Source organism: Ixodes scapularis, unplaced genomic scaffold (assembly GCF_016920785.2).
Source record: "Ixodes scapularis isolate PalLabHiFi unplaced genomic scaffold, ASM1692078v2 PGA_scaffold3__209_contigs__length_174095766, whole genome shotgun sequence".
NCBI classification, from domain to species: Eukaryota; Metazoa; Arthropoda; class Arachnida; order Ixodida; family Ixodidae; genus Ixodes; species Ixodes scapularis.
This window is the reverse complement of record NW_024609868.1, coordinates 85,711,893-85,726,167: the sequence shown is the minus strand read 5'-3', so window position 1 is coordinate 85,726,167 and position 14,275 is coordinate 85,711,893. Positions and strand designations below refer to the sequence as shown.

General features: G+C 43.3%; 1 protein-coding gene across 4 annotated transcripts in view; it reads left to right on the top strand.

Moving 5' to 3' along the window:
* Nucleotides 1–14,275, top strand: part of LOC8052360 (serine/threonine-protein phosphatase 2B catalytic subunit 2) — an 80,094-nt gene that overhangs the window by 35,547 nt on the left and 30,272 nt on the right. For all 4 annotated transcript variants that reach the window (XM_029968545.4, XM_029968539.3, XM_029968544.4 and 1 more), the window contains exon 3: nucleotides 3,054–3,178. In XM_029968545.4, the coding sequence (XP_029824405.1) occupies nucleotides 3,054–3,178 (125 nt within the window). The remainder of the gene's footprint in view (nucleotides 1–3,053; nucleotides 3,179–14,275) is intronic.

The window sequence follows — 14,275 nt, the reverse complement described above, 5'->3', positions numbered from 1 at the left end:
ACAATCAGATGGCAAAGTTTCAGCCCGATTCGATAACTTAATCAAAAGTTATAAGTGATTTTCTGAAAATTTCAATGGGAAAATGGAGCCTATTTTTGCCCGTTTTCGGTTTCTCGTGCCATAGAGCCCCATGCGTTCGAAAACTCCGTCGGCCACCATTTTCCCATTGAAATTTTTAGAAAATCAGTTATAACTTTTGATTAAGTTATCGGATCGGGCTGAAACTTTGCCATCTGGTCTTGACCTCTAGCGCTACCATTGGGCGGAGAATGAGCGTTCGGCGATGCCTAGTTTATTTTTGCGATAAGAAAGACCGTGTAAATTTTCTTTTGTGACACCCTGTACTTAATAAAACTTGCCCCCCCCCCCCCCCCCTTCCCCCCCCCCCCCCCCCGAAAAAAAAAAAAAAAAAAAACCAAAGCGATAAATTGTTAGATATGCAGTGAAAAGGGCAGATCAACAACCTGATTAACAACGTGCCGAATTGCAAAGTACAGGTGAACTCGCAAGTTCACTGACCGCTTTTTGATTTTTGCAGGCACCATTTTGTCTTGGTCTGTTTTTTTTAAAGAAATTAAGCACTAGAAGAAACATTTCGACAGTCCATCCTTGGCGGGGTGGGAAGTTTCGTCAACTATATTCCCTGCTAAACTATTGTGATTTACTACCTATTACAGGTAATAAAACAATTACAAAAGGACTTCAAAAGTAATTGATTACAAGTTATTTGATTACTTGTAATGAGTACCTTACAAGTCTGGATGTTTGCTCACTTTTTTGGTGAAAATATAATTCCCCCCCCAGTATTCCTTCACAGTTCACTAAGCATCATGTCGTGATGCTTTTTGTTAGTTGTAACAATCTTTGTATCACATTCCCCTTATGTAATGCCCGAAAGGGCCTTCAGGGTTAAAATAAATAAATAAGTAAAAACCAAATTTCGGGAATGTACTTGAAAATCGGCAGTTGTATGTACTTTCCTCGGAAGCACCAGAAAAATTTACTTTAAGTACAAGTATGTATGCACAAAGTGTACTTCAAGTAAAAGTTTTCTAAACCTACTTGAAGTGGTATTTAAGTGCAATGCACTTAAAGTGCTTCCCAACACTAGTTTTAAGGACATTTGCGTATGGCATACTCTGGAATAAGAATGAAGTCTGACATTAGTCTCGCTTAAAATTTGCGAAATGAAATTGAAAGAAACACTACAGAAGTGACCTCGTGTGAGTTTAACTGAAGTCGAGTGCTAGGCACCACTAAACTTTGTAGACAGATCTTTATTGAAACAAGTGCACTTCATACATTTCGGTGTCGCCAGCCCCACAAAGTAAATTGCTATCCCGCATTGACTTCCTATCTGGCATTAATGACGCTGCACTCGAGTAATTTTCATGCAGACGACTTCTTTTCAGCTTTGTGCATTGCAGGTGTTAGGCACGCTCAAGCTACTTGTGGCAGTTTTCATCAGTTGGGTTGTGCCAACTTTTTTGTTGAAATAATTGAAATTAATTTTATTTTATTCCTTAAAGGCCGACGACCAGACTCGAGATTCTGCAAGGCAGAACATCCTCCTCGCCGTGGGGGAGGAGGAAACAGGCAACGGTGGACATAGTAGAAGGAGGGAGAGGAGGAAGCGGGTGAAAAGTGGAAAGCGCGAACTGGTCGTCGGCCTTTAAGAAATTTGTTTAGAACACTTGGAAAACTGCAGACATGGGAATGAACATGGTGTACAGTTTATTTAAATTTGTAAATAAACAGATGAAGCTAATGTTTATATAGCAGAAACAATTAAGAATGGCTGACATATTTTGGTGTAGTATCATGAACAAACAAATCACCTGATGACGTTATAATTATTCTTACGATCAGATAAAACACAAGTTAAATGTTAAATTTTTGTTGCCTGTCTTCATGACTTAAGTTCCCCATATAATCAAATTTACGGCTTGTTTACACAGTTGCATTTGACTGTGTTAAGGCTGCTTGCATCAAGCTGTTACTATGAGATCCCTTGCACTGAGCCAGTGGGAGGCGCTGTGCTTCACGTCGTAATGCAGCGCAACGCAGTCAAGCCTTTAACTTTTTTCGGTTTGTTATGAAGGCCAATCACGGTGTTTTCAGGAAACGCACATTAGTAGCTTTTTTTGCTGACTCATTCTTGTCACCTTCCTGAAGGTCCTAAGTGCGCAATCATAAAAATTTGTCACGGTACTTATTTGAAGTGTTCCGTCACTATCGCTGAGCAAACCTGAGTTGCTAATCAGTATTGGGCTCAATGCAGACCCCAGGGCTAGCACAGATTCTTGTGCTCCCTTGTGCCGAAGGTGAAAATAGTTGCAGCATGTTACAAAACAAACTGCGCTAGTAAATGATGGCACATAATTAGGTAATAAATATAACCATCAAATGACGCTTCACAAAATAAGGTGTGAGACATGACGAAAAACAGAAATACAATGCCTTCGCCAAGGCGTGTAGCAACGCGTTCGAACCCCAGCCGCGTCACGTGATTCCAAGATGGCAGTGCTCGTGCGTGATGGAAATTGGAAGGGTCTATAGAGTTAAAATTACACACCTTTTTGAGGTTGTTTTTCTTTTTTAGTAAAGGTAAGGAATTTGTGTTACACAGAAAGCATTTCTACTCTTTTGTCCTGCAGGCAAAAAGAAGTCTGTTGCAAAAAGTTTCTGTTGTTAAATGTTTCATACTTTGTTGTGAATCTAGATTAAGTTTCCTTGTGTTGACTACTTGATTCACCCAAGTTTCTTCAAGAAAAGAATTATAATCTGGGGCACCCTTAAAGTGGTATTACGTATTGTATGACTGTTTAAAAGACTCCACTTACCGAGTTGAATGCTTTGTCATGACTAGAAAGCAGTTACTTAATATCAACTGATCACGTCCTTTGTATTTGATCTTAGAATGTTTTTATAATAGCTTAAAAAATTAGAGTAAAAAGGTAATTTTAATTTGTGAAGGAACCTAGTCCTGGGTTCTTAATTTGAAGCTTCAAATTTATCCACTATCCTACCCTTTGGCTTTCCCGTGTGTGCAGTGTGCGGTGACATCCACGGCCAGTTCTATGACCTCATGAAGCTGTTTGAGGTTGGCGGGCCCCCTGCCACCACCAAGTATCTCTTCCTCGGAGACTACGTCGACCGGGGATACTTTAGCATAGAGGTGAGTGCCGCTTGCGCTGTCTTGCCCGTCCTTCTCTTTCTGGTTTCCGAAAGCTACATGCCATTCCGGTGCATTCATTCAAATGTGCATGCTAACTGTTGCTTGGGCCTTGCCCGGCGCGTGGGTCACTTTGTGGCTGCAGTGCAGCATGCTCTCCATGCTGTACTGGGGCTCAATGCATTTGCATTATATGGTGCTCATGTTTGTTTTCATTTCCCTCATTTCAACGTTTCTTGATAGTTTTGGCACGCAACTTTGTTGCTGGAAATTGCAAGATTACTTGGAGATCTGTTTGTCAGCAATTCATATTCGTTTCGAGCTTGTCAGTGCAAGCTTTGTAATGGCAGACTTTGTCTGCATGTTGTCCACGGCAGTGCATTTAAACTTGGCTGGAATTTATTGGGCACTCTCCAGGGGAACATTGAGTGGGGAGTGCTCCCTGTCCATGTAGAGGAAGCAGTATGGAAAATTGAGCACTTTTGGTGACTTCGTTAATACTGGTGCTGTATTCTGCATTCATTACTGCATAATACTTACTGGATGCTGTAGCAGCAGAATGAAAGTGAGAAGTATAGAAGAGCCTTTGTGTGATCAAACATAATGCTTATCACTTGAGAACAACTGCGGCTCGCTCGTGAGCCTCATGCGGCTTTTTGGGGCCCCAAGTGCAACTCTCAGTTCCATTTTGTCTGTCCCCCCCCCCCCCCCTAGACTTTCAAAAAAGAAAGACAGGCAGAAAAAAGGCCGTTTGCACTTTGTCAGCTTTGTGCCATCACATCAGATCATCGGACACAATCCTTGTCTTATAAAAACTCACAAAAAAACAAAACAAAAGCTATTGAGCTTTTATTTTGAGTAAAATTCGCTGTGGTCACAAACTAAAAAAAAAAAAAAGTGCCATGTTCCCTTTTTGTTGCAGCTCTTCACTTGAAACTGTTCTTTTTTTATGACTCTTTGAATGTGTCTGTCTGGTCAGCCCTGTAATAAGTTGCAAAAATTGTAAAGCTGTATCTACTTTTTTCGCCTATAGAACCACGGTAAGAAATGTTTGACCCCTGCGTAGCATTACGAGTGTCATTCTTTGGGGTGAACTAGGGTACTTGTATGTGCATTTAAGGTCAGCTAGTTGTGATTTTATTAGAAAAAAAAGGAACTACTCTTTACAGCATATGAACTATGTACAAAACTTCCTATTCTCTTCAGTGAGAAAGGGTATAGAGTAACATAGGGGGTTCTCAAGCTTTACTTTAGCAAGCCTCAAAAAGTCCCTAAGACCCCCCCCCCCCCCCCCCTTGTTGCCAACTGATCATACTGAACAAGAGTTTATTGCACTGACAGAATAACAAAAAATGGAGGACTACAGACAGAATAGGAAGGCAGAGGGCTTAACCTGGGGCATAATGTAAAATATATATTGCGCATCCGCCCACTCCACATTAAAGGGGCACTGACACCCCAAAGGTCGTATTTATTTTTATTGTCTAAAACGATGCAAGTTGCAGCCATAGACACGCAAAAAAAACCGCATCGCGAAAAAAAATTTTCCCCGCGCGCACGCGCGCCTTTTTATTTTTGGCGTTTGATTTTCCCGCCTCTCGCCTCCTCGCTTCTTTTGATCGGTGACGTCAAAAATCAGGAAATTTAGAAGCTTTGTAGGCGGCATCTTTATAACATTTAATGACGGCAATCCTAAAACATGTTTTTTAACGCAATTGCGAACGCACTACGGCCCTTCTTTTTGAAATACCAAAAATCGGGAGTTCGTTGTGGTGCCGTCTCCTGGATTTGTATCCTCCAACGGAAAACAGGCGACACCGCTCAAAACCGGTCCGCCGCAACGCCGGCGCTAGCCGGCGCTCGCTCCTTTCCTCCTCGCTTTGGGTCGCCATGGCAACAGCAGGGAGTGGTGACAGGAAAGGAGACTCTCAGGTCTCCGCAATTTTTGACGTCAAGGCACCGGCGCCGATCGCGCGGGAACTTCGAATTCGGCATTTGGAAATTGTTTTTTTACTTCACGAATACTGAATTCCCAAATTTCAAATTTTGAGGGTAATGTCCCGGCATCGTTTTCGACCGTTTCGGATAATAAAAAAAAATATGATTTTGATGTGTCAGTGCCCCTTTAAGCACCCATATCCAAATTTCTAAAGTCTGAGAAAATATGCACAGTACATTTGTATATAAAATTGATGACCGGACAAGCGCCCATCCCCCATTTTTTCGCGATTATCTTTAAATTTTGAGTGGTCGCTTGCTCGGTATTTTACGGTATACATATTAGTGCAAACGGTGAGGTTGCTTTGTCTGCAACACCAACTCACTCCATGGCTCAGTCTGTGGGAAGGGGGGTGGGGTACTGCATTTGGGTCCTCGCTGAACCCATGAGACCAGCTCGTGGAACCCCTGTGTTTCGCAGAACCCATGAGACCAGCTCGTGGAACCCCTGTGTTTCGCAGAACCCAGTTTGAGAACCCATCGAGTAACACATAAGTTTATTTATTAATTTAGAAGAGGAATAATGTTTTTTCTCTTGCATTCTAAGGGGCAATTGCTGAAACATACTGCATTATTCCACTTGTCTAGCTTAGTGGCCTCATTCAGTGTAAACTAGAAATGTGACTCAATTTTTTTCTATAATCGGTTTCGAAAGATTAAGAAGAATGCCGGAAAGTTTGGATAAGTTCTGATAGTTTTGAAATTTTGCCTCGTCAGGTAGGCGAGGTATCCCAACTCCTGGCAATATGCTGGCTAGCATTTGCCACAGTCGGAATATAATACACTAATTTTAATACAAATAAATTGCAAGGATTGTCTGGAGAGCATGCTGTCTTGGTATTTTCAGTTTGTGTATTCCAGCTGTCACGGGACTGAAATAATGCCACAAGCTTTCTTATTTTGCCTTGCGAACAGCTTTGACAGTGGCTTGAAAACCCAAATGTCTATTTTGGTCATTGAGAAAAAGACCGTCTATGATGGGCTTTTTGGGTTCATTTTGGTTATGCTGTACTTACTAGTTTGTGCCCAGTGATGCGATTGCTGCACCATTTGTGCCAAACTGCTCCGAACTGCTTACCCTGCTGCTTACCCTGCTACAGTTAATCAAAATATGATGAATTTGCACCAACATTGTGCCAACATGTAATGTCACTTTATTAATACTGAAAACATAACAGCTCAGGTCCTCTTACACCGCCGTATCGTTATAGTAGTCTTGTGCCAATTTTCAGCTGTTCTATAATAATGACCCAGTTATATTTTTATGTATTTGTATTCCTAATGTTTTTTTTGTTTGTTTTTTTTACGACGAGGAAATTTTACGTCCCAATTAAAATGTATTTAGCAGATGTTCACTCAGTGCCTGGTTGCATTGAAAGGATTCCTGGCTCCACAATCTTGTTTTGTATTCGCAGTTTGCATTCTTATTATGCTTGATTTACGTGTGCTTCGTGTAGCAGATGATGGATGTGGTCATGTTGGCTTGTGTGTGCAGGGTGTAAAAATAATGACCAGCAAGTGCACATTACAGCATTTATAGTTCCACAGCAACATTTATAGACACTGGGTTGCTCCAGATGAAATCAGTTACAATTAGCAAAGTGTGAGTCTTGCTGGAAACCTTCGGCCTAGCTGTCGAAGAGGGTTGGCATTGGAAAACCAAATGAAAAGAGTAAAGGGCACCCTAACTTCATGGTGAAATACTTGTCGCCTTCCATAGGCATACATTCAATCGACAAAGTTTCATTCCATTTGTCGGTCTTGAGCAATGTTTGCAAGACGCACAAGTTGGCGATAGGGGCCGGAATTTAGTGGATCTCAAATTACCCCATCCCATTATTCTTATAGCACCCCCCTTGCATGCAAGCTGCTCATGTTTCTAGACAGTGAAGCGGGGAGAAATCTTTTCTTGCGGAGGGAAGCATACCTGGGTGATTCCCATGTCTATTCATGCAATGATGGTCCGGGTCATAATTTAGATATTTTTGTTAAAAATATATATGAAAGCCATGTTCTTGGGAGGAACATTCAGCTAGATATGAACGCCGTAACAATTTTTTTCGCTGAGATATAAAATAGAGAAGCTTGAGGCGTGGAAATTGAGAAGATTTCACAATGCTACTTTGCACAGTCGTCATTTCCTTATCGAACCTTTCACGGCACCATAACTTTTTTAATAGGTTTTACAAAAGTTATACAACACATACACAAACAATTAAAAATATCCATAAATTATTTCAATGCAAACAAAAATACCAAACATGGCACAAAAACGCGTTTTAGAGACATATTCACAATTTTTTTGCAAATAAACCATCTTTCATAATACTTCATGAAACATATCAAAATGCGCGTATTTAAATATTCTTTACGAATATATAAAGATAGTATGCCCACCCTTAAATATATTTTTGTTATCAGCGCGGAAATGCGGCTGATTTCTCAAAATGTGGCAAGATTGGGCGTCGATATTTAAAAAACTCCATCTTTTATTTTTTTTTTAACTCCCCGTGGCACTTTACAGTGACTTGAACTAAGCTGTGATGGCAAAAGATTGAGTAACATATGACCTCCAAGTGGGAAAAGCTACGACAAACCTTCACTCGGAGCGAGCAGACGTCTTTGTCAAGGCGGCTTTGCCGTACAGCACCAAACGTTTTGAGCGTTAGTTATGACCTCCATATGACCTCCAAGCGGGAAAAGCTACGACAAACCTTCACTCGGAGCGAGCCGACGTCTTCGTCATAGCGGCTTTGCCGCAGAGCACCAAACGTTTGGGTGTTAGTTATGGCATGTATTTTATATTATTAAAATTCTTTTTTTATAAGCGGTGAGTATTAGTGACGTGAAAAGGAACTTTGAGCTGGAATACCATTAATTAGCTTACAATTCACAGGAATAAAACGGCCCCACTCTGCAAATTCGCTACCTATGCATCATACATAAGCTTAAAACTCTCAGTTGCGCGAATGGCCATGTATACATCTGGCCTCTCGGCATATGATGACTTTCACAGATGAGTTTCCTGGATTCCTTTGACAGGTTTTACGGTGGTCCACTTTGCTTGCTTCACCGCACGAAACTCTCGAACTCGAAGACAGTTGTGAGCACTGCGCAGAGTGGTTTGACGCGTTTTGCTAAGTGCTGAAGGCATGTAGTTCCCACCAGGAACGCAAGCGATTGTACGTGCTTCTGCCACCAATCATCCTGAAGAAAAAAATATTGCGTCTGGTGTCGGCTACGACTGCCTACATGATTGATCAAACATGAAAACTGAAGCGCAAAGGTGATGTTTGAACAACCCCTGATCCCTACATGGGGAAAAAGGCGAATGCCGAAGACGTGGGGGTTGCAATTGAGTACTGCACACGCGACGACCTCGCATGCTCTGTTCAAAGCCCCAACAAAAAGGACGTCGTCAAAGCCATGATCAACGACATGTTCAAAGTCGTAAAAAGGTTTATGACCCGCTCTATTAAGGAAGCTTACCAGCTGTTTAGGAAGACCATCCCCATCCTAAACTAGGCATCTCCAAATTTTATTCCCTACGACCAAAATGGGTAAAAAAAAAAGTCCAGAGCACGAGGTGTGCGTATGCATATATTGCGTCAAATTTCAGTTGCTTTTAACGGCAATAACAAATGCCCCAAAGAAGACATTTACTGAAGACGACCTCAAGCGCATCTACCTCTTCTGCGCTCCACAGAACGATTGCTTTCTGCGCCGTTGCGAAAAGTGCCCAAAAACACAGAGCATCTCGCTGCAGTCGCTTCATCTCGACGAAGACGAAGAGATCTGTTTCGCGTTACGGGACGCTGGCGAACTCGTCAAAAAGGTTATGGATACTTCTGCCTTCCTGCGGCAATAGGAGAGCGAAAAGTATATGAGGCATTCTTACATCCTTGACCTTGAACGAAGCCTGATACATGACACAAGAACCGCCTACCACCCAAGGCAGTGATGTTCCACTTCGATTTTGCGGAAAAATGGACAGTACTCTTTCCAACCGAAGTGCAGAGTTTTCATTGAAAAAAAACTCAAGTGTCTCTCTCCACAAGTGTGGTTACGTCCACGCAAGGCACGCAAAGCTTTGCCGTTGTCACCGATGGTACACGACACATGACACAGCTCACGCTCTTCTAGACACATAGGCCATAAGAGAGTATGTTAATGTTCATTTCCCAGTCTTTTTTGAAATAATTTTTGTATCAGACGGAGCGGCGGCGCATTTCAAGAATCGCTTCCAATTCCACGAATTGTCTCGGAAGCCGCACCCTTCGGCAAGATGGATCTTTTCAGCCACTGGACACGGAGAAAGCGCTTGTGATGAAGTAGGTGGAAGAACCAACGCTCACAAAGTTGAGATCTTCGCTCAACTCAACGATTGCCACCGCTAAAGACTTTGTGGAAGTGCTACGTAAAAAAGTAACAAATGTCTGCATGTTCCACCTGTCTGTGGAACGGGTTCGAGAGTTTCGTGCGGTAAAGCAAGCAGAGTGGACCACCATAAAACCTGTGAGAGGAATCCAGGCTTCTCATCTGTGGAGGTCATCATATGCCGAGAGGCCGGATGTATACATGGCCACTCGCATAACTGAGAGTTTTAAGCTTATCTATGCATAGTTAGCGAATTCGCACAGTGGGGCCGTTTTGTTCCTGTGAATTGTAAGCTAATTAATGGTATTCCAGCTCAAAGTCCATTTTCGCGTCACTAACACTCAGCCCTTATGAAAAAAAGAATTTTAATAATATAAAGATTGAGTAACACAGCTCACGCTCTTCTAGACACATAGGCCATAAGAGAGTATGTTAATGTTCATTTCCCAGTCTTTTTTGAAATAATTTTTGTATCAGACGGAGCGGCGGCGCATTTCAAGAATCGCTTCCAATTCCACGAATTGTTTCGGAAGCCGCACCTTTTTCCCCATGTAGGGATCAGGGGTTGTTCAAACATCACCTTTGCGCTTCAGTTTTCATGTTTGATCAATCATGTAGGCAGTCGTAGCCGACACCAGACGCAATATTTTTTTCTTCAGGATGATTGGTGGCAGAAGCACGTACAATCGCTTGCGTTCCTGGTGGGAACTACATGCCTTCAGCACTTAGCAAAACGCGTCAAACCACTCTGCGCAGTGCTCACAACTGTCTTCGAGTTCGAGAGTTTCGTGCGGTGAAGCAAGCAAAGTGGACCACCGTAAAACCTGTCAAAGGAATCCAGGAAACTCATCTGTGAAAGTCATCATATGCCGAGAGGCCAGATGTATACATGGCCATTCGCGCAACTGAGAGTTTTAAGCTTATGTATGATGCATAGGTAGCGAATTTGCAGAGTGGGGCCGTTTTATTCCTGTGAATTGTAAGCTAATTAATGGTATTCCAGCTCAAAGTTCCTTTTCACGTCACTAATACTCACCGCTTATAAAAAAAGAATTTTAATAATATAAAATACATGCCATAACTAACACCCAAACGTTTGGTGCTCTGCGGCAAAGCCGCTATGACGAAGACGTCGGCTCGCTCCGAGTGAAGGTTTGTCGTAGCTTTTCCCGCTTGGAGGTCATATGTTACTCAATCTTTTGCCATCACAGGTTAGTTCAAGTCGCTGCAAAGTACCAAGGGGAGTTTAAAGAAAATAAAAGATGGAGTTTTTTAAATATCGACGCCCAATCTTGCCACATTTTGAGAAATCAGCCGCATTTCCGCGTTGATAACAAAAATATATTTAAGGGTGGGCATACTATCTTTATATATTCGTAAAGAATATTTAAATACGCGCATTTTGATATGTTTCGTGAAGTATTATGAAAGATGGTTTATTTGCAAAAAAATTGTGAATATGTCTCTAAAACGCGTTTTTGTGCCATGTTTGATATTTTTGTTTGCATTGAAATAATTTATGGATATTTTTAATTGTTTGTGTATGTGTTGTATAACTTTTGTAAAACCTATTAAAAAAGTTATGGTGCCGTGAAAGGTTCGATAAGGAAATGACGACTGTGCAAAGTAGCATTGTGAAATCTTCTCAATTTCCACGCCTCAAGCTTCTCTATTTTATATCTCAGCGAAAAAAATTGTTACGGCGTTCATATCTAGCTGAATGTTCCTCCCAAGAACATGGCTTTCATATATATTTTTAACAAAAATATCTAAATTATGACCCGGACCATCATTGCATGAACTGACGTGGAATCACCCACCTACTATGTGGCATTTCATGGTCTGGCTCTTCTTTCTCTTATTTCTGCAACATGAGATAAAGCATTATGACTGTTGCATTTCCTCTGTTAGACTGGAAATGACTACCCACACCAAAACTGGATGGATGTTCACTAGAGGTTGTTGAACAAACCATAGGGGTGGCCACGGTTTTTTAAATCTTTGTGTTCATCAGCCGTTCCACTCAGGAGGCATTGTTGACTGTCCTGGAGTATTTGCCATTAGCGAAAATAGTTCCAGTTTCACTGGCTTGAGCAAATATGAACTCTTAAGCTCTTCAGATGCTTCAAAGAGCACCCCATAGAGAGTTTTAAAACTCTTCGTCTAGGTTTGGGACATTCTGGTCTCCACCATACCTCGGCAAACCTCACTCATGAGGGCCCTCACTCACCCTCATCTTTACAGTTGAGGTGAGGGTGAGTGAGTTTCTGAACCAGGAAGATTCATGAGTGTGAGGGTGAGTGAGGGCCGTGAGGGCAGTGAGGGCCGTGAGGGCTGTGAGGGCGGTGAGGGGTATGAGGGCCATGAGTGCGTGAGGGGCGTGAGGGCGGCGAGTGGGGTGAGGGCCATGAGTGCGTGAGTGGTGTGGGGGTGTGAGTGCGTGAGGGGTGTGAGTGCGTGAGGGGTGTGAGGGCTATGAGTGGCGTGAGGGCCGTGAGGGCGGTGAGTGCATGAGGCCCCCTTCAGATCGAGCATCTTTCTCAGCAATTTTGGTGTTAATGCGGGTTGTTCTCTAGCTTTCCCTAGATCGACACGAATTGCTGAGATTGGGTCCGGCTCGAAATAAGAAGGAACTCGGAGCAATTGGAATACGTTTGAAGCGGCTGCATCTAATCAGGGACGCAAAATTTTCACGTGATACCTCGTGCCGGTGATGATGACGCCAAAAGACTTGGTTCTCATTTGAAATCAATCGTTTTTTGGGAATAAACTGTTTCAGAAAGGTGCATTAGTATTCTTAACGGGATTTAAATGCATAAAAACACGTTTATAATGCGTAATTGTGTCTAAATAGTGCAAGAAAAATAAAATTTTATGATGACGATGGCAAATTGCAGCAATTGGTTGCTGCGTGTGATCGCGGGCGGCGCGTGTTGCTGGTGTTGCGACGTAAAGTTTCTGGCCGAAATCGCCCCATCTGAAGTTGGCCTGAGTGACGTGAGAGCCGTGAGGGCCGTGAGGGCTGTGAGGGCCGTGAGGACGGTGAGGGCTCCGAGTGCGTGAGGGCCGTGAGGGCGATGAGTGGCGTGAGGGCCATGAGTGAGTGAGGGGCGTGAGGGCCGTGAGGGCGGTGAGTGCGTGAGGCCCCCTTCAGATCGAGCATCTTTCTCAGCAATTTTGGTGTTAATGGCGGGTTGTTCTCTAGCTTTCCCTAGATCGACACGAACTGCTGAGATCGGGTCCGGCTCGAAATAAGCAAGCAACTCGGAGCAATTAGAATACGTTTGAAGCGGCTGCATCCAATCAGGGACGCAAAATTTTCACGTGATACCTCGTGCCGGTGATGATGACACCGAAAGACTTGGTTCTCGTTTGAAATCAATCGTTTTTTGGGAATAAACTGTTTCAGAAAGGTGCATTAGTATTCTTAACGGGATTTAAATGCATAAAAACACGTTTATAATGCGTAATTGTGCCTAAATAGTGCAAGAAAAATAAAATTTTATGATGACGATGGCAAATTGCAGCAATTGGTTGCTGTGTGTGATCGCGGGCGGCGCGTGTTGCTGGTGTTGCGACGTAAAGTTTCTGGCCGAAATCGCCCCATCTGAAGTTGGCCTGAGTGGCGTGAGGGCCGTGAGTGCGTGAGGACGGTGAGGGCTATGAGTGCGTGAGGGCCGTGAGGGTGGTGAGGGCCGTGAGGGCGGTGAGGGCAATGAGTGGCGTGAGGGCCATGAGTGAGTGAGGGGCGTGAGGGCGGTGAGGGCCGTGAGGTTCAGTGAGGGTGAGTGAAGGGCTGAAGGTGAGTGACTGTGAGGGTGAGGGTGAGTGAGGGGCTGAACGTGAGTGTAGCTGTGAGGGTGAGGGTGAGTGAGGGGCTTAGGTGAGTGTGGCTGTGAGGGTGAGGGTGAGTGAGGGTGACCTAAAATGCCGACCTCCGGTCTCTACACAGTACACGCCTGTAAGGCAGGTGTTGCACAAGCACGCGGAGACTGGATACTTTGCTGTGAAGCCTGGATGTTTTATGTCAGTACGCCCCCAGTGCAGAGGGAAGATTTTGCAGAAGTGTTTGGCCAGACAATGCTACCTTTAAATTAGTTGCCCATTGCTGGGTTGAAGACATCCTATTGATTGAGTGAAAATGATTGTGATTGAGAGAGGAGAAAATTGCCAAACAAAAAAATACATTCATATTAAAAATAGCGCAAAAAAGACGGGACAAAAAGACTATGAAGCACACAGGACAAAATATGGATCATGTGAAATAGCGCTTGTCCTGTGTGCTTCATCTTTTTGTCCCGTCTTTTTTGCGCTATTTTCAATATGAATGTTCATTACCAACTTGCCCAGCAGACCAAGCTTTTACAAAAAGGAAAACACACGAAAGCCTATAGTGATCGTGCCTTATATCTGCGGCATCACTCAGAGTGAAGATTGCTGGACGGCAAGGCGTCCATGGTTTGCTCTGCGCCGAATAAGGCATATTCTATGTGTCGCAGGGTTAACCAGGAGGGAGAATTTGAAGGAGAAGTTTGTGACATTGCTCACAGGACAAAATATGGATCATGTGAAAAAGGAGTCGTATATAACATCCCATTATCATGCGGTCGATGCTACATAGGCCAAACCGGTCGTTACATCAACGACCGGACAAGGGAACATGCTGCTTCATCAAGGAATATATCAGCAGGGGGACATCTACTGGTACATTGTTGAGAATGCCGG